The following is a 20,442-nucleotide window of genomic DNA, read 5'->3' as shown; positions in this document are numbered from 1 at the left end:
CGCTTTTATGGTGAGGCTATGGTATTATACTTCTGCGCGATACGGTTTCGCAAATTGTTTCATCGTACGTACACTGTAAGAGTTCATTAATTTTTGTTATTTTCTAGTTTAACGGTTCTCTTTTTGTAGATTGTTAATGCTTTTTTAACCTAACAATTTTTTTCCGCTAACCACCGAGACAGAGTTTCTTTTTCTCTCTCTTTCTATCTTTCTGTTTCTCTTTCACTAACTCGCTCTCTCTCTCTCTCTCTCTCTCTCTCTCTCTCTCTCTCTCTGTTTCTCTCTTTCTCTTTCTTTCTCTTTCTTTCTCTTTCTTTCTGTCGCTCTCTCTCTCTATATATACATATCTCTGTCTCTCTTTGATGATTTCAATGTTTCATCTATTTGCTGCATTTGTCTATTATATTCTCAGAACGTACGAATTCGAGTTTCCTATATACGAGTGTACGTGTGTGTTTCTGGCTGTCTGCGCGTGTGTCTCTGTGTGTGTGTGTGTACATATAATATGCATACATCTTTCGCTCGGGACTAATCTGAGGAACGGGACGATAGTGTAGCTAGACTGGAGTATTGTACACAATTTTTGCCTACCTTTTTTTATTTTTATTTTATATACTGCGTAAGCCATGAGAAACAGAACACTGTAGTACGTTCATGGAATTTCAAATCGATGACAAATCTGTAGAACATAATTCGAACGAAATTTTAATTATATATTCCCGCAGTCGCAAATATTAATTATAACCAAATTTTTAGATCAATTTGTCAACTCCTCACTTTTTTTTAACTCGTTCAAAGTGATATCGGCGGAACACGAGCATTACAAAAATGAGTAGCTGGGGGAAAAATGGCTTTTTATTTTCTTGTATTACACGAAACGTTTGCCATTAGATAACATGTTCGCTTGTTAAATTTAGTAAAATTACATTTATATAATCTACGATTCTATTGTTGTAATTTGCACTGTGTCAACTTGAAGTAGTTTAGAAGAGATCGTGTTTTCATAGTTTCATAGAGATCAATATGCAAATTGTACAAGGTGAAAGTAGAATGTCTTTTACATGGAAAAATAGAACATCTCAGATGAAAAATTTGTTCATACAATGTTTCTGTTTCGCGAGCATTAACTTCGAAGGTTTTCTGATACACAGTAACTCGAGATCAGATCTGTTAATAAATTTCTATTCTTTAGTAGTACGTGTATCAGAAAAACGTTCAAATTTAATTGCGTTGAAAATTCAATATTACGCGAACAAATTCTGTTTTACATTTTCCATTTATCATTGCGTGTAGAATAATCACGTACCCTTTCGTATTAGCAAGTTTTTGTGAAATATTCCACTTTGTAATGTTCGTACTCGATCGACATCAATCTTATAACTAAATTGCGGATCTTTATGCAAAACTAAAAATTATCTGCATTAATAGCGAGACGTAGGTGCCTGGTGCAATATTGCTTCTCTCTTAAATAATTTTAAAACATATCAACATTAGCCTTTTTTTCTTCATTTTCCACATGAATGCATAAAATTCGCAGTCCACTTATAACTTTAAAACAGATTTGAAAATGTATCACGCTTAATCGATGCGGCGAATTTGTTCTACATATTTATCTCTTTTTTTAAATTTGTGAAAAACGTACCAGTGTTTCGTTTCTCGTGTCTTCCCTGTGAATACATACGTATTTGTAATAGATACTAGAAATCTTGTACATTTCTTTTTGAACTTGTCGTTTGAATACGGCCGAAGTACATATTTTTCGTAGTAATTAATTAGTTCACGAAGAATCGGATACTCGTTCCCGATTTTTCCAGGCAAAGTGAAAGATTTATCAGTATGCAACGTTCTCTTTGCGATCATATTATATCTACACGTGCACACGAGTGATACGATTATTGTTTCTCATTCTTACTGGTCAAGTCTTACATTTTAAGTCACTGTTTAGCAGAACCGTATTTTCCAGCCAACAGCGGAACGTTTCGAACGAGCCGCGACACGTTGCTTTCCACGATTTTTGTTAACACTAAAATTTCAGTCTAGTCATTGTGCTGAATGGCCCGCTGAGAAGAGGGCTTTATTCCATCACTTGATTCGCAAATTATACCAAATTCCAGTTATTAACGATGCTCCACGTCTCTCATCTTCTTTCTAGAAATCGATATCAATAAGACAATCACTATGCTGAATATCTTAGTTGCTTCGACAAAATTTGCGAATCAGATCCTTGTTTACAGGCACGCTCCTTGCACAGAAAGTGTCGGGAATGATAACTTACGAAAAAAAAAGAAAAAAAAAAGAAAATAGTAATTTGGAAGACATATGATCACGCGTGAATCGTCAATAAATGAAACAGAATCCTTTGCTCTCGCCCATTTTGGAAAGTCAATTCTTTTGAGTCCGACAACCGTGGTGTCGTATCGTAAGAAAAAAAAAATATCAAATCAATGAAAACGAGCTTTGTAGCTTGCGTCGATTGAACCGAACCAAACAATCTTACAATCGACGAATAATATTACGAATAATGAAGTTAGGCGATTGCCCTGTTTGAAAATGAAAAAGTTCTACTGCAAATTTTCCTCTTAATTCGATCTGCCCGAATAATCGACGCATCAAAATCAATTCGCTCTTGTCTTCGCACGAATAATAATATGCCAGTTACACAGATGTTTTCTCTCTCAGTGAACAATCTGTCGATTATTCGCGCACCAGTAGTAATTAATAAATATTCGTATTACGATCCGATTTTTTAGAGCATGTAATGTACCGTGCATATGCTCTAACACTGAACTGTCTGAATGTGCTCGATGATGTTCGAGAGACAAAATTCATTTGTCTCCTTTTGAAAGTGGTGAGAGAATGAATGGATGCTGGTGGTTCTGTGTTCCGTGTGCTTGAGGTGAGATACTGTAAGAGTTGTCCCCTTTTTGTTGTAACTACTGTTCGCGAGCACTTGGCAAGTACCTGTTATAAAAGTACCTGGCACATTTTCTTTCAGTTACTGGACACCCTCCCGGTGTGCCAAGATTTTAATCGACAAGTGTGCAACCGTCCCGCCTGCAAGTTTATCCATCTCAGTGACGGTAAGTTTCATTCGTTCGAGTTGATCGGGGTTGTTTGCGCCCCCTGAGGATCTCACACTCCTCGGAACTCTTACACAGCAGAACACTAATCAAATATTAAACTCGCTTCGCAGTTTCTTCTCCTGTATTTTCTCACTTTTTTTTTTTAGATTTCTGACGCACGACGATGTAATTGTTTCTTTATTTCAGTGGACTTTCCGAAAGTTGATCGAGGGAAGCTGTTTGTAAGAATGTTAATGGTTATTGCCTGTTCTGTATCCACTTGACGAAAACACTTTCCATGAAATTTCATTGCAATATTTTTCAAACATTCAATGATCCAAAATGATGTTAATGTTTATACACGTTTCCATAGAAAAGATAATTAATATTCTCCGCTTGTTACAAAATTAATTTGTAATCACTGCTTCCGAGTCACGTTAACTTAAAAAAAAAAGTTATAGTATTTATTAACTGTCACTTGATGCTAAATTTATTTTCTTTCGTCATTCGCCAAACGTTACAGATTTCTAAAGAGTACAATAATATACTTTATATATTTTCTGCTATAAAGCAGAAAACTTATTACCAATCAATGAATATTTTATAAATTCCACAAAAATTGTTGCTATTGTACAGGTTGCTATAGTTGTAGTGCACACTTTTATATCTCGATTGAGTTTAGAACATAAGATTGTAACGGTAACAAGACCGTTTACTTTTCGTAAAGCAGACATGACTTGAGATTTTTGGAAGAAAATTTTGCGAACACATACTTTGTTACATCGTACAACTAAAACATCGCGGCTACTTTTCAATATTTTTTCGTCCTAACGAAATAAAGAAGCGATCTTAAGTTGCATTGTTCGTTAACCATTCCATAATTACAGTTTGTACTTCCCGATATGCTATACGAGATGAAAACGATGGCATAGATTAAAAAATGTTAAGGTCAAAAGAAATGTCTGCGTTGTGGAAATTGAACAGTTTCGAATGCAAAGGGTTAAATTTTGAATAAAACTTTTTTGAGCCGTGTACCAGCACCGAAATGAAGTGTAATAATTTCTGCTTCGTAAGCAGAACTTTTTCGGATATAAAAGTGTGCCAAATAACAGAGTGCAGCACAAGTTGTCTTGGACATTTAAAAAAAACAAACGTTATGTTCGAATTTTCATTGAGAATGGAATTCCGAGAAAAATCACGCACAAGGTTCGTCGAAAATTGTCCAAATAAGCCAAGCACAGAAAGCTCGTGTTGACCCCCATCGTTTTATCCAGTCGCTAAACAATCTCTTCTCCTAATGTTACAGGAAACGTGGAGGTGATCGAGAATCGCGTAACTGTGTGCAGGGACGCAGTGAAGGGCGCGTGCATGCGACCCCAGTGTAAATATTATCACATACCGGTCGCGTTGCCGCCAGCGCCCCTGATGGCGATTACATCACCTGGGACGCCCTAGTTACTCCTTCTCGTTTAGCGGATAACACGACGAGGCGATCAGACAGATAGAGAAACTGGAGAGGGAAAGCACTAGCGAAACAGTGCGATAAATGAATGCGATAGGTTCGGAAGCGAAGGGAAAGGAAGAAAGAAAGAAAGCTGCGAGTGCCGAGAAAGGGGTTGAAGGGGACGAGAGAGGTTGATGGAGGGGGAGATTTGGCTGGAAAGGGGAAATGATAGGAACGGATGGGGGAGAAAGGAACGGAGAGGGCAAGGAGAAAATATTAGAAACGTACGGCAGCACGAGCTTCTTGAACAAGCGATTCGTTGGATCGGCTTGATCGTCGAAGATCGAGGAAAAGGGGAAAAGGATAGAGCAGCGGCAACGCAAGTTCCAACTGTTTCGTCCTCGTCGTTTACATCGTCGTCCACATCGGAAGAACCGACTCGATTTTATTTCATCCTGCTCTGCGAATCTCGTTCGACGCATGCGTTACCATTAAATGGGGAGGGGAAGATAGACACACCAAGAAACGAACAATGACCGAAGAAAAGGGGAAGAGAACGAAACCGTACAGATTCTACTTTCTTTTCCTTCTTTCAATCGGGCCTGAACGATCTCGACGAGACTCCTACGACAATCGGCTGGCTGAGGTCGATTTCCCCGACTTCGAAGCCTCGTGATAACGACGCGGCCCTAACAAGAAGAGATCTCTAGATCGTTGAAGGGCTGTATAACAATCTCTATAGATCGACGGAGCCGCGTCGTGGTGACGAGAGAAAGTTGATTGTCCCTGAACGTCTTGTCGCTCGCTGGATAGACGGCCATCGATGATAGTTTCGTGCGTTGATACTGGCACTATGTTCCGTTTAGTTTCCTAGACTAGGTTAACGAATCTTCACTGACTAGTCGCTTGTCTTTGGCGAGAAGGATAGTGGAGATTATCTTAGAACCGTCCCGCAGGTTGCTCGATACACAACAATCGAGCGTCGTTAGACGAGGTCTTCCTTGATCCTGCCTTCTTATTTCCGTTGTTCATGCCGCGGCCGATCTTGAAAGAAGGAGACAGAAAGCGACGTTGCGAGTCGGAAAATCTGGCGGAGTGTTGTTCAGTTTCTGCGCCCGACACTGTTGTTCTCTTCCCTGGTATCTTTCTTTCGGGTACGAGCAAATAACGTGACCGACGACGCTCTTTAAACTGCGTTAACACTTCTGCAGATGGCCTCGGTAACGCTACGGTATACTTCTGAGCGTACTATTTATCGTCCTGAATACTATTGCACAAAATGACGTCCAGCTGCGCGCTCGGTTCTGGTCGATAGTCTATGACCGTGTACTCTAATGATCAGAAATCAGCGGATCGCAGTTACGACGTGATAACCAAGTATAATCCCTAGCTATGTACATACATACTTCTGGATTCGAAAAAGTTTTAGAACTTAGACCATACTGAGTTGAAAACATGATATTACTTCGAGATGATACTTGATTAATCGTAGGATTAAGTTGTCCTAATTTCTATTAGTATGTATTTAATCTCCATGTGTGATTCATCATGATCTTTATTTAACTTTACAACGTAAACTTTGTTCCGCTGACTGATTTCTTTTAACACTTCCATCAGCTCTGGGCTAGGACTATCAGGTAGTATCGGGTAGATACTATTGTTTCTATTCTTCCATGATTCGAACCGAAAGAAAGGGAGTGTCAGTTATAGATACGAACTATATATAATTAGCAGAAGTTGTTAGTAGGAAGCAAGGTTGGTTTGGTAAATGTCTTTTTCTTTTTTTTTTAACGAACTGTTTTAATAATGTTAAAATATTTTATAGAACGATACGATACTTTGAATATTCTTTTATTTGCTTGGTATTGTGTCGATAACAAACGTGTTTTATAATATCGAATCATTATCGAACTTGATATCCTTATTGACAATAGAATCTAGGCACGGATTGAAACTTGTGTATTTTAATTTTACTTTCTCTAGAGATTATATTTATAATTGCAGTGTATCTTGCAAAAAAACAACACAGCTGAAGATTTAAGTACTACGAACAATTGTTCTGATATCGACTAGTTTGCACAGATTCGGTGAAATATAGTGGCAAGAAATATCGGTTGATTGAATTCTGTTTGAGAAGGAGTCATTTCAGATGAAATGGCAAACTTCGGAGAGGAATTAGATTTTTGCGAGATTTATTTGAATAGGTTACATCTGCATTCGTGTAATTATTGTATTTAAGTACTTCTTCGATGATATTAAGGAACCATAGAGGATTAAATGGTATCGAATTAACGATTTCTGTCTGGACCAGCCATTGCTTAATTTAAGAAAATAGCACGACGGACTAATAACTTGTTATAGGGAAAGCAATGCATTTTCGTTACATCACTAATATGCATCGATTCATTCTGTATAACATTACGTAAACCTTTAAGAAAGTTTCGAAGGCTAATCAAAGTGGAAACACGTGAACAGAAGGTTCGCGTGAATCTACGTTGGGCAAAAGCACACACTCGGCCGAAGCATATTGTTTATTTCCTATAATTACGAGGTTCGGATATCGTGAACCGCAGAACCGTTATTTTCATGCAGATGTTAAGAGAACGGTGAAATGATCGAGGACGTTTCTGACCTAGACGAGTGAAAGGGGGTCCGGGCGATAAAGATAACTTAACGTCTAATGAAGTTTTTATACACGTATATATTAAACAAATTCCACTTATATTTTGTTTCTATATCAATATATTATTGCGTATGCATATACGTTTGGGCTGATAAATGAACGTACGTACATACGCTGCGAGACACTGATCGATCGATACAAACGATTGGTATTTGATCGAGAGAGAGAGAGAGAAAAAAAAAGAACAAAACAACAAGAAATAATAGAACAGAAAAAGAAAGAGGTAACGACCGGTGATCAGAGGACGAAATGATACATACATATAAATATAAGTATAAATATATAATTAAATAAATAAATAAATAAATGAATAAATAAATGAATAAATAAATATGTTCTTCCGTGGGAGGAACAAAGCCTTACATCAAGGTTTCCGGCGGCTCTTTGATTTTCGAACGATTTATTTTTTGTTTTCTCCATTCGCGGAGAGGAAACGCCGAAAATCTACACACTTTAGGCGAGTAAACGCTATTTAATTACTAACACGACAAATGTATATGACAAATATATAAATATATATATACTATTTATATATGTATATATATGTATATATGTATCCATACATATATACGTATATGTACACTTATATAAGAGAGAGAGAGAGAGAGAGAGAGAGAGAGAGAGAAATTATATTTAATTAAAGTAATAGAATTTTTTGAGAGGATGCGAGGTTATTGTACGAGAGAAATAAATTAAGAATGAACATGACAAGCACAGAAAGATAAGAATGGTAGTGAGGGGTGGGGGGTGGGGCAAATTAGACAAAAACATCATTCAGAAAACGTTTAACAAATGACACGAATGCATATTCGTGTGGAAATGATTTTATATTCGCTACTATTTACGTGAATAACTCCGAAAAGAGACCCGACCGCTTAGTTTCGAAATCTTCTGCTGCTGCGTTCTCGGACGTTGCACTGTGTTTTCTTCCCGATTTGTCGCGCGAAGGACCCATCATTGACCGTGTCTTTCGACGTTCTTACAATTTTATATAATCTCGAACCCTCGATAACTTTGTTTCATACTCTATATATGTACTTGCATTATTTACTCGTTTTCTTTAGTGTAATTGAGAAATGAAAGTAATCCATGCAATCGAAGCATAAACACAATTTTAACGTGATATACCATATATGTATTTTTGGGGATACTTAAGGAGTTTTATTGGCAACGTAAAGGGGAGTAAAAGCAGATCTGGTTACTACACACATTTGAAATGATTCCCGATTGCGTATAGTATAACTTATCTCTGTATATCACGTCGTATTTCCGAATCTCGAATTCTTTCGATTTGTTTAAACGTGCGCGGTCATTTTTCATTCAAATGATACAAAAGCTACTTTTCTAAAATATCAATCATTTTCGTGATATTAAATTATTGTAACCGTAGTAGAGAGACGTTGGAAGTATTATATACATCTTATAGTATTAGATAAAAGTATTTCATTCGGTAGAACGTGTATATCTTTTCATTATGCTGGATATGCTGTGAGATTATTTTGATTCGCAACGTTCTCCTGAAGCCCGAATAAATCTAGAAAATAAAAAGAAAAATAATAAGAGAATACGACCGTCCAGGAAAATCTTTGAATCATTTCCCCGACCAAGTCTGTAAGAGCGAGTCTTCTCATTCGTTGAACATTGCAACGAGGAAACGCGTTATTGTGGTAGTGATGTGGTAGGCCGGGTCCTTTGCGCGCTCTTTCACTACTTGTACAGGCCACAAACGATCAGAATATTCCTTTTGATTAATTGATTGATTGATTGATTGATTGATTGATTGATTGATTGATTGATTGGTTGATTGATTGATTGATTGATTAACGGGCATCACGCGACACACATACAGAAAACACTTTTGGAATTTAAGAATCATTATTTTCATCGATTTAAAACCCAATGGTATCTTCAATTATTTAAACGAAATATGTAGGTATAAACGAAGTACTTTAACGACAAACTAACTATAGGTTTATTGATACGAAATAATTGAATAAAGAGAAAATGGAAAAAATAAATAATAATAAACGAGCGATTAAACGATTACACAAGTAAATGTTCCTGTACAGCATTTAAGAATCAAAGAACATACTTATATCGACGATGCATACAAAATAAAACACGAAAAGGTTAGCAACTTGAAATGTTGATTTGTTGTAACGTTCGTTCAGTTTCGTTCTTTTTCTTTTGATTTTGGTATTAGAGGGGAAAGATCATGAGAAATTCGATGCTGTAAATTATTTGTGTACATAGCTTAGTCTGTACGAAGAGATTAAGAAAGTTTCGAAGAATTTTAGGTCATCGTAGAGAATCCAGAAATTACTCGTGGTTCCGCAAACGTGATACGGAGAACGTTTTTTACCAGTGAGATATATATAAACATAAAAAGTATATATTTTACCGCGCTTTCTTCGCCGTGAAATTTCACTGTTTCGACATTCGAGAATCTAGTCACGAACATGTAGCTATTCCTTTCTTTTCGACGGATATATCTTCGAAGATGAAAGGCTGCCTCTTGAAATATCGCTGGTTGAGTACCGGTCGACACATCACAGTTACGTGAAACGATGGACAGCTGCTTAGGGATTAACAAATTCGTTCGCGTCCCCCGTGCATCGTAGACGACTTGAAGAACATGTACCAGGTGATAGAAAATGTCATTCGCGCGAATAATTTTCCGATTCAGCAGGAATACCACCGACATTTCTGGAGGCGTTCTTTCATCACTGTCGTTTCGTGTGAGAACAAACATAACAAAAGATTTGGTAGTATAATAAATGACAACAAGAAAATGGAAAAGAAGCGAAAAAGTAGACAGAACAAGAAAATACGGACGAGTTCCTCGTGACTGCATCTAGCACGCGGAGATGGGAAAAATTTTCTTCGAATAATGTACAACGAAGAGGAAAAACAATGTATCCAACGGCTGTTCATTTTATTCGATCGAGCACGTTATCTTTCGCATTATCTTTCCGCCGATTATTCCGACAAACGGGAGAACAAAAGCAACCATTTTATCGTTTACGATTATTCGAGATACTTGCCTGAAATTTTGCCCGTCTCTGCCACTATGTTCATAAATAGAATTATATAAAGAAGAAACGAGAAGCATCGTACGATATACCTATCTGTATAAAACTATAAGTACAATAATTAACGAATGTCCATTTAAGTAGCGCCGAGAATGAAATGACGAGAACGTTTTTAATTGCGATTTTTATCGTGTTCGAATATCTTTCAGATGATGTTTTTCTTTCCGCGCGAAATCGAATCACAACGGTGTGCTGTTCGACTCTTTCGTTAAACTAGGTGATCGTGAGTGTGATATATTCGAATTCGTCCCAATCGCTGCCAATCATCAAGCAATGTTTTTCCGTTGTTTCGAGACAACCAGAAAATTCAACGATCGAGCGAACGAACGTTCCCTCGGCTCGAGACGACTTGTGTTACGTATCCGCGTGAACGTGTGTTGCTTAATACTTGTCCGTGAGAGTAAAACTTTACCAATCACTACAGCCCCGAGAATACCTCTTTAACGGTTTACTCTCAATTGAACGACTGTCTTTATCGTTGAGATTAGAGAAACTCGCAGGTTTTCGGTATCGTCCGTTCTTTGTAATACGTAGACACGGGTGGCCCCACGAGGGCCACCCTTACGATTAGATGGACAAGCGACATTAGAAGCCATTTTTGATTTCTGTACGAAGCGAAACGGATCACGCGTAGAATTTCGAATGAACGAGATCGAATAGTAGTAAACCCGTCTTTCCCTTCAATACCAAACGTTCTCGCAAATAATACACCAAGTATTATAACTAAATAATTCATAACTATGCCAGTACGAAAGAGAAGGGGAGAACGACGATAGATGAAGTGCGGAACGGGCGGTGCTCCGCTATCGTCAGCGGAGCCAACTAAAAACCCGTTCTCCGAGTGGAAAATCTCAAAAATCTGTATATATGTAGGATATAACGTACGTAGATAGGGCTAAGAAAATATGAACTATAAACTATAATAATATCTAATAAAAAGAAGAAACGAAAGGTAACATAACAAAAACGATCCAACTTGAGTCAAGGGTTTTAGCTGCTGCAGCAAGCAATTACAAAGCGGTTGAAAGCAAAAATCAATTATTCGTAAAAACAAGCAAAGAGTTCACTCGCTTGAACGCCATGTCGCCATTAATAATGAATCGATAATTCCTGGTTAATAAATGGGGAATCGAGTAACTGTTCGGCGACGGCGGGTTCATAGGACAATTTATATGTATATGCTGTTGCTTTGACGAGAACAAAGAGTGCTGCTTTGCTAGGCCACTGAATAGCACCGATAGGCAGGGGAAACGGGGATTCCGAGTAAACGAGGTCTGGCCCTATTCACGAATGAATTTGGTTTTTACGTGATTCCAATCTCTCCTCACGATGTCGAATCTATTTACGAATAATTTACGACCAAGAAATTGTATGTGTGTGTGTGCGTGTGTGTGTGCGTGCGTGTGCGTGCGTGTGTGTGTGGACGCTTCCGAATAATATTATCTTCGCAGTTTTGATCATGGACCCCATTTTACAAACATTTTATTGTTAAAGTTAAGATATCGAATGATCGATTCTGTCCGAAAATCACTTGTTTATCTATCGATAAACATCAAAATTGCCTTCTCTGACCTCGAAATAATTGCACTCGGGTTAGCTTCAATTTTTTTTCATCAGAAATTGTCACGACGTCGGTACTTTTTCTTGTCGAAATGAAGAACCAGCGACGCAACGGTAGATCGAGGAGAAAAGGAATAGAAAAGCCTCGTTCCGCGACCCCGTTTCTCGTGCAAACCGCCATTTCTTTGGCCGCGAAATATATATCCGCGTGTACCTATCTAGCTTTTTGTGCGCAACGCATTTTTGACTCTACCGAGAGAAAACGGAGCAATAGACGAAAAGGTTCGAGTGAACAGCCAGTCCCGTTGAACGCTATTACAAAACAGAGACAGAAAAAAAAAGTGGAAAATGTCGGTGGACAGAGCAGGAGGTCGAATGAAAAATTTCAACAAGCACGTATTCGCTCTGCAGAGCACCGGTTACTGCGGATTGTGAAGCTCGCTATTGGCTACTTAAACGAAAGCGGGATCGAGTGTTCGGATATTTTGGTACATTTTCATTTGGATCGTGTACTGTCGACTCTACGGAGCGCATCCGAAATTGTGGTCATTAAACGTCGACCAGAATTGTTTAGATAACCCGTCCATGGTTCGCGGTAGAACGCGAGAACGGTTATCAGTGATCCGCATCTGAGAGCTAGATAGTCGGCCGACCGAAAGCGAAAGTGGCTAAGAGAGAGAGAGAGAGAGAGAGAGAGAGAAAGAGAAAGGAGAGAAAGAGAACGGATAGAAACTGTACCGATACAAACTGAAGTAAATACATTAACAGACCGTCCACACCAGGGACAAGCTTGTCCGATGAAAAAGAACGAAAGCATGTGATGCAGGATCAACGATGATTTTCTTCAAGAAGTGTAAGAATTGTAGAACTTTAGTTCTAGAACAGTATGTGTAACACCGGTACGCTGCGGATGTTTGCGCGAATCCAGAATTTCATTGATTTGCCTGGCAAAAATCAGAATTTCGTGTTAACGTTTCGTACCATTTCATTAACTGAACGTAATACGAACGTTCTTCGTCGTTTCCGGACATCCCGTTTATATTACAGTTCTTTATTAAATTTCGCGTACTATTATGTATTACGTTTGCATAAGCATCCGCAGCGAAATTATAGTCAGGTTCAACAAAAAAAAAAGTGGTCTAAATAGCATCGTGAAAGAGCCCGGACGTATACGCTTCTGAAGTACACTAGATACATCTATATACATAAATACGTAATGTATATATAATATGTATGTATATATATACGTATATGCGTACTATATAATATACTATATACATATGTATTATTATATTATACATATAATATGTTATATACACATATTAGTAGGTACAACAGAACGAATATATATGTGGATATACATATAATATATTTTTGACTTTTATTCTACAGTAACTCGTAAGTGGACCGTGTGCGAAGATAATTAACTAAACAACGGACAAGTCTCCTTGGTTACAAATATACGTTAGAATCGCGTTCACGAATTTTGGCTGCTTGACACCTTTTCATTCCTTCTATGGTTCCAAGTGGTCAGTATTCTAATTCCGTCGCATAAACGAGGATCAAGCGGCCTCGAATCTCAGTCAGAGAAGACTCAGGAATCCGGCTTGAAGTCCACTCGACACAAACCAGTCGCTGACGATAGAAAACAAGAAACTGGGAAGAAAAAGACAAAAAAAAGAAGATGAAATCGAAGAAAACGGAAAAGAAAGGCTGACAATGAAAGCGACCGAGTTCCTCTGCAGAGCGATAGTGCTCACGCGTGTTGCGCGGGGTGTTTCCCTTGTTGGTGGATAAAGGATCGTGCACAGAACATGAGAGCAACGAGAAGGACGAGAACTCGAGCGCGGTTCGGTAACAATACAAACAACTAGGATTTTTGTTGCATGTGCAGTACACACATAGTGACGCAATTTACGTGCGGGCGTAGGTTCGCGCACGTACAGAAATAAGACATGTATCATAAGTGTATAGAAAGAAAGAAAAGAAGGGAAGACGAGAATAGAAAACGAGAAGAGAATAGATGAGAAAAGAAGAGAAAAGAATGGAAAAGAAAAAAAGTGTACATAGATATATCGTTCGAGCAGTTGCTCCCCAACTTCAAGAGAGTTCCTTTTTATTCAAATTACTCTGTTATAGACACGAATAGGCGGATGATTTTTCTTGGAGAACAAGATACAGTGCGACACACGAAAAACCGTGAACGGTGTTGGCCGACAACCTAACGACGGCCGGACAAGATCGCCAACGAACGAGAAATGCCCCGTGTGCATGTATGTAGTCCCTTCGATTTCGAGTACAAGTACACACAATGAACAATTTATCTAGGTGAACATAAAAAGAAAAAGATGAGAATACGCAAAAACTGATGAAACCTGAAGACGAAACCAATGAATAAGTTTTTGAGACGACTCTTTCTTAGACAAACGAGAAAAAAAAAAGACGATCACGAGAAGTTGAAACGCGTTTATTCGATATTGATAGCTATCGATGTTAAAAGATTTCTCAATAATTAAACGTTCTTTGAAACTAAGCTAACGAGAACTAATAGTATTTTTCGAATCTAGATTATTAACATTAGCAAGTACATCGTAGCGTGTACACGACTTTAGCTGGTAGAGACAAAAACGGAAAGAGAAAAAGTTTTACCGATCGAGTAATTTGCATGTTAGTGAATCCATCCTATCTCTAGTAAGCTTCTGGTAGTTAGTAGTCACGTGTAAACACCGCAGTTACTCCTCATGAACGAGCAAATACGATTTAGATCGTCTCTTATGCTTTCCGAATAGATATTACATTGTTCGAATTACGGCGACACGAGATAGGTACCCAATGGTATCGCTTCGCCGTTTTTCCGTTAATTATCCGCTTCTTTCGAATCTTTCAACTCCTTCAGCTTATTCCTCTTACCTCTCATTAAGAGAAACCGACGGAAGAAGGGACGATTGATCTCGCGCTGACTAACCGTTTAGTGTTTAATATAACTATTATTGCCGAGACGTAACTAATAAACGATGGTGAAACTTCATTTATACGATATATCACAAGGGAAACGATAGAAGGAGTATACTCATCGAACTCGGATTGCTATCTTGCGAGGACGAAACACACCGTCAGAGTAAAACACACTCCACTTTCCTGTTCAGTGCGAACATTTTCGATACAATCAGCAGACTCTTAACCAGGAGCTACGAAAATTCACGGTTCACGATCAACAATTGCCGGCGAGGACAGCACCCTCTTAAGCATGCCAAGCGCGAGATTATAGCGACCTACAATTTTTTTCGTTTGGAAGACGATTGTATCGAGTTATGTCACCGCCGGCTCGGAGTAGCCGAAGCATGTCCATTATTGAGTCGGTGTTGTCCGCGAGTGAGACGCTTTATCGAAATCGTTTAATTGCTTCGTACGTACTGTATTTACATCGAGGACGTGTACTTAAGATAACGCGGAAGATCGAACGGAAGGTGCTAATCTTGGTCAGCGCTGTGGTCGAGTGCGAAACTATCTCAACACGATAGAATTTGCGTCCGATAGCGATAAGAGGAAAGGAAAAGTAATCTGGATCAGGTCGATTTTCGTAGCTCCCGCACGCACCCGTCTTTGGAAACACAAAAATCAGCCGTTCTTGGTCATAGACGAGAAAGGAGCTCGCCAATAGAAGAGGTATTCGAGAATTTTCGAAATTCTGAAGTGAGAAATAATCCACCGCCCCTCTCCAGATCCCCCTCTACGATGCCCAACCGTTTCTCCTACTCCCGAAACTTCGTTGAGATTGAATAGCCTCGTTCAACCAATAAACACGACAAATTTTCAAAAGCCCCTCGGCTTGTTCCACAGTAGCGAAGCACGCGTAGGATTTGCGGGAGAAACTCAGCTTCCTCGGCAAGGAAAACATTGTTGATCGCGCATTGATTATCAGAATCGTAGGTAGAATAATAAAAGTAGACCGACCGTTTAAAACTAATAGTAACCCTCTATTGTTTCCATAGTAAGCTACGCGATCGTCCGGTGTTCGTGGTTCTTTCCTCGCTTAAAGTGAAAGCTTCCACGCGGTTTGTGAAACGCTTGTTGTAGATCCTTATACATGTACACGTATACAAACGAACACATATATATGCATACTGATATTAGATTAAATGTTCTTTATCCTATATGAACGCGCACGCCTGAGCTATTGCTAAGAATAACGTGTTATTACTATACGTATATATTATATATATATACATGTATACATATGTCTCTCAACTATACTCTTAAAGGTAGTTTAAACCGCTGATGTTAGTACGACACTTTTACCGATCGTTATTAGTGGACACTAGCGTCCTTGTTGCGTTAAACGTGTTCTCCAACAGTTTCTGTGCGCAATCACGATGAGAAATTCACGATACTTTTGGAAATAATAACGTGTAATAGGAGCGATTATCTTCATTTCGTGAGAATTCGTATGGCTAGCGACGTTTGAATCATTGTTCAAACGTACATACGAAATATTGAAATTCGATTTTACGTTGCATTGTAAAATTGTTTAATTTTCTATGATGGATATACCTTCAATTTTCAATAATTAGATATCCTTACAGATATCCTTAATATATTAAATTACCTAGAAAAATAGTACATATAAAAATTAACCAAATACGTAAGCCTGAAAATTTTTTACTTGTATCACATTTTATGGAAAAATGGTTCGAAGTACCTATTATTTGCGACAGTTTAACGGAACTCGATCGACGCAGGCATAAAGTAACTCGAATGAAATTGTAATATTATTGATATTTCTGTACTTTCTCCTACAAATTTATGAAATACGTTGGAAGTTACAATCTTGGAATTAGATGGAACTGGTAGCAGTCGAGAACGAAAACGTGTTTAACGCTGCAACGACGCAACGATAGCAACCAGCTTGCACATCATGAGAGAGCACTTGCATTCTAAGACTTTTCCTTCGGGTTACGCATACATATATCGCCCACTAAATGTTAGAATAGTAGTTCCTTTTCGCGGTATTAGTGACCGTTTGCATGTAGCCTCGAGAAGAATAATTCGGTGTAGTCACTGTACGTTGTTGTATAGCCGAAAGATTAAATGGCTTAATCTCCTCTATCCCACACCGGCCCCCGTCATGTCCTTCTGGTATAATAACACGGTTGCCCCCCTTGACTACAAGTTTTCTAAAGTGAACAAATTCCGGAACGAAAGCAAACGAAACAAAACTAAATGAATAATTACGAGCGAAAGTTGAATTTAATGGATTTAATGGATTTAATGAATTTAATGAATTTAATGAAAACGAACGACGACTAATGAAATCTTTCCATTCGCGACTGATTCGGCATAATCCGCAAGATTATCGAGCAACGTAAGCAATATGAAACAAACTACACACTTACATACAAAACAGCATGTAAGCTCATCGAAATATAAAATCTATTTACAACTTCACGAGACGAGCAGAGAATGTTCTGTGGCAGCGTAATAAACAGAAACAAAAATTTCTACTATAGTTCGACAATTTAAACTAACCGTACGTTGGAGACGAGACCGCAAGGTCCCGGCGGAAAGTTAACAAAAAAACCGCCGAAGACCCTCCGGAACGTTGCGTCTTCCGACAGTGATGTAACTATTAACATGTATCCCTTAACGTTATACTTTTCTGGTGGTAGCCTGTGCGTTCATACCGAAACTGGCTAGGTCCTGACGGGCACAAAAGGAAGTTCGTTCAAACCCGCGGGGAAAAGATTTCGGACGTGTCGTCGACAGGAACAATGGACAGTTTCGTTATGAACGCGGAGGCTGTATCAGCCACCGGCAGTTTGTGATATATTTAGTAAAACAAATTTAAAAGGAAAATGGTTGTTATTCGAATTAAAAAAAAAAATGAAGAGAAGGGGAAGAGAAGCGTTTTACATCAACACGAACACACCAAATGGAGTTGGTAATGTGACGCGCGTACTGCTGAGAGTAGCAACACGTTTCACGATAAGTCGATGATAAATTTTATAGGGCATTCCGTGGCGAGGAACGGCTAGAACGGTTGTCCACCGTTGTTCTTGTTCGACGTCTTGTTCGACCGTGACGAAAATCGATAGCAGAGACCGACCGACAACTGGTCTACCCGTTCGGTATACGTAATAATTCATATGGAACTCGAGTTTTGTAACGAACGAGAGATTTGTATTCGTGACTTGCAGATAGAATAATACTAATAATAATAATTATAATAATAATAATAATATTAATAATAATTTTATACGACCGTTCAGAGGGACGAACACAGACGAACGCAGGTTGACAGTCCTCTCAGCAGCATCGAGTCGTCGATTATAAACTAATTAATTGTACATTCTAGGTACTACAGCGCGTAAGATAGGGGAAACGAAAGAATGATGAAAATTGCGATAGTTCTGAAGTGTACACTATCGCCGAGGAAAGAACGAATAAGAAGAATAACAAGGAAAAAAAATATGATAATACACGCAACATCACACACTCTTGACACTCACGTGCGTACACACACACACACGCACACACACGATACACGCAATAAACACACAGACACACAAATATACACAATTTACACGCTCGCACACAACATACATGCATCCACGCAACGCTCGTACAATGCGCATACACGCACACAAACACTCGCTCACACACAACAAACAAACAAACACACACACACATACGTATACACACACTATATATTGTAATATTATTTTTCGAACATAGTAATGTAATGTAGAATATAATATATGTATTATATATATATTATATATATAATATGATACTGTAAACGATTATTTCGTAATAGCGCCAAGCCTGGACGAAGTATTTCGAAGATTTAAGAGAATTAATTAAGGTGGGCCAGAAGCGTCGGCAAGCCGAGTGGCGCCGGGTCACGCTACACATATTTTTACCGAGATTTTTCGAATATTCAGTCCCCTTCGATTCCTAATACGACGATATCTTTAATGGAAAAAAGAAAGAAACAGGAAAGGTACTCGTGCGCCACTGTCGCTTCCGCGCTGATTTTCTTAGCGTACAACCGTTGATCGGTGGTCGATCGGTCGAGGTTCGATCCTCGTTGTGTTCACGGAGGTAGATTCACGGACAAGGGATTTGCTTCTTTCGACTCGATTCTCGCCATGCCTGGCGAATCGACGATAGTCAAATGTGTAATAAAGAAGAGAAAGTCCGAGCTGTTCCGAAGAGATAATTGACCTTTCGACGACCGAGCCGGTCGATTTTCAATTCGTCGGATCGAAGAGTGAAACGGTGGGACGGAGGGAAAGGGTGGGTGGGGGGGGAGGGTTTGCGCGCGTGTAAATTAATGTCTACAGCGATCGGTGCGACATGCATCGATGTTCCGAGATGCTCCCTTCGATTTTCATTCTCTGAAGCCGACACACGCGTATCTTAATTTTTCAATGTCCGCGACGAGGACGAATAGTCGAGCAGAAGCCTGTAAAGTGGGTGTGGTTGGTTACTATAATATGAATAAAATGAGAAACGGAAAGTTAGTCCCGCTCCTCCACCCTCCTCCAATCTCCTGCCGGTCCCGGATCATCATCCTGATTCCTTTTTCCTTCAAGTTTCGAAGCCCGCCACGTTTAGAAGTTCCTCGAATATCGGCTCGATGATGGAATTAAAGACGGAAAGAATGTTGAGGAGGAATGGCGATCACAAGAGGGTGAATATATAAAAAGAAAAAAAAACGATAACCGACAAACCGATGCATTTTTTCTAATTGTCGATCAAATCGACGTTCAAATTCCGACAACAACTTTTGTAATACGAATGCGAAGTTAACTAATATACTAAGTTGCGTTCTAACGATACATCCGTGCTCGGATACATATATATACACATATTATATATAAATATATATTAATATTATAATTATTAATTATTGGCCATCGGAACCACGCAAAAAAAAAAAACGAAATTCGTAATCCTGAACAGTTGGCGACTAATAATACATACACTTCTCCACTTTCGTTTTGTTTTGTCTTTTTTCCTTTTTCTTTCTCTGTTTCTTCTTCTCTGTTTCTTCATCTTCCGTTTTCCTTTTCGTTTTTCATCTTCTGTTTTCTATGCAGTTGTTATATTCGATGTTTTGTTAGAAGAAATATGCTGGCATGTTGAATCGATGGGAGAGAATCAACAAAATGCTGGATATCATCTATTTTCTGCGGGGCGCAAGCTGTTCGTGGTCGTTTTATTTTCGCCCGTTTCTCGCGTGTTTCGCGCGACAATTCGAATAAGGGGAAAGACTTCGAGCGACAAGAAACCTTCTCGTTTCAATCTTTGTTTCATCGATTACAACTACGCTAAACGAACGTTGGCATGTATTGGCGAGCCCGTAACTACGCATGTTTAGCGTGCAAATCAAAAAGTTTCAACGTTTCACTGTTAAATGTACGAACAGCTCGCGCGTCACTTTGAATAGACAGAACAAAATAAAAGAAACTGTGTGGGTTAGAAGAAAATTAACAATGTGATGTTTACTGATCAAATATGTCAAAAAAGAGGAGGCCCACTGGTTGAGGCCCGACATTTCTGAGTACACTATAAATAATAAACATTATGTAAAATTTA

The 20,442-nt window shown here is 38.7% G+C and overlaps 1 protein-coding gene across 1 annotated transcript in view; it reads left to right on the top strand.

Moving 5' to 3' along the window:
• Positions 1 to 20,442, top strand: part of LOC117221093 (uncharacterized) — a 27,277-nt gene extending 6,835 nt beyond the window's left edge. The window contains exons 2-3 of the mRNA XM_033471751.2: positions 2,996 to 3,080; positions 4,369 to 20,442. Coding sequence (XP_033327642.1) covers positions 2,996 to 3,080; positions 4,369 to 4,517 — 234 coding nt within the window. The 3' untranslated portion in view covers positions 4,518 to 20,442. The remainder of the gene's footprint in view (positions 1 to 2,995; positions 3,081 to 4,368) is intronic.

This window comes from Megalopta genalis, chromosome 15 (genome assembly GCF_051020955.1).
Source record: "Megalopta genalis isolate 19385.01 chromosome 15, iyMegGena1_principal, whole genome shotgun sequence".
NCBI lineage: Eukaryota > Metazoa > Arthropoda > Insecta > Hymenoptera > Halictidae > Megalopta > Megalopta genalis.
The sequence above is the reverse complement of the archived record's forward strand: the minus strand, read 5'-3'. Positions and strand labels throughout refer to the sequence as shown.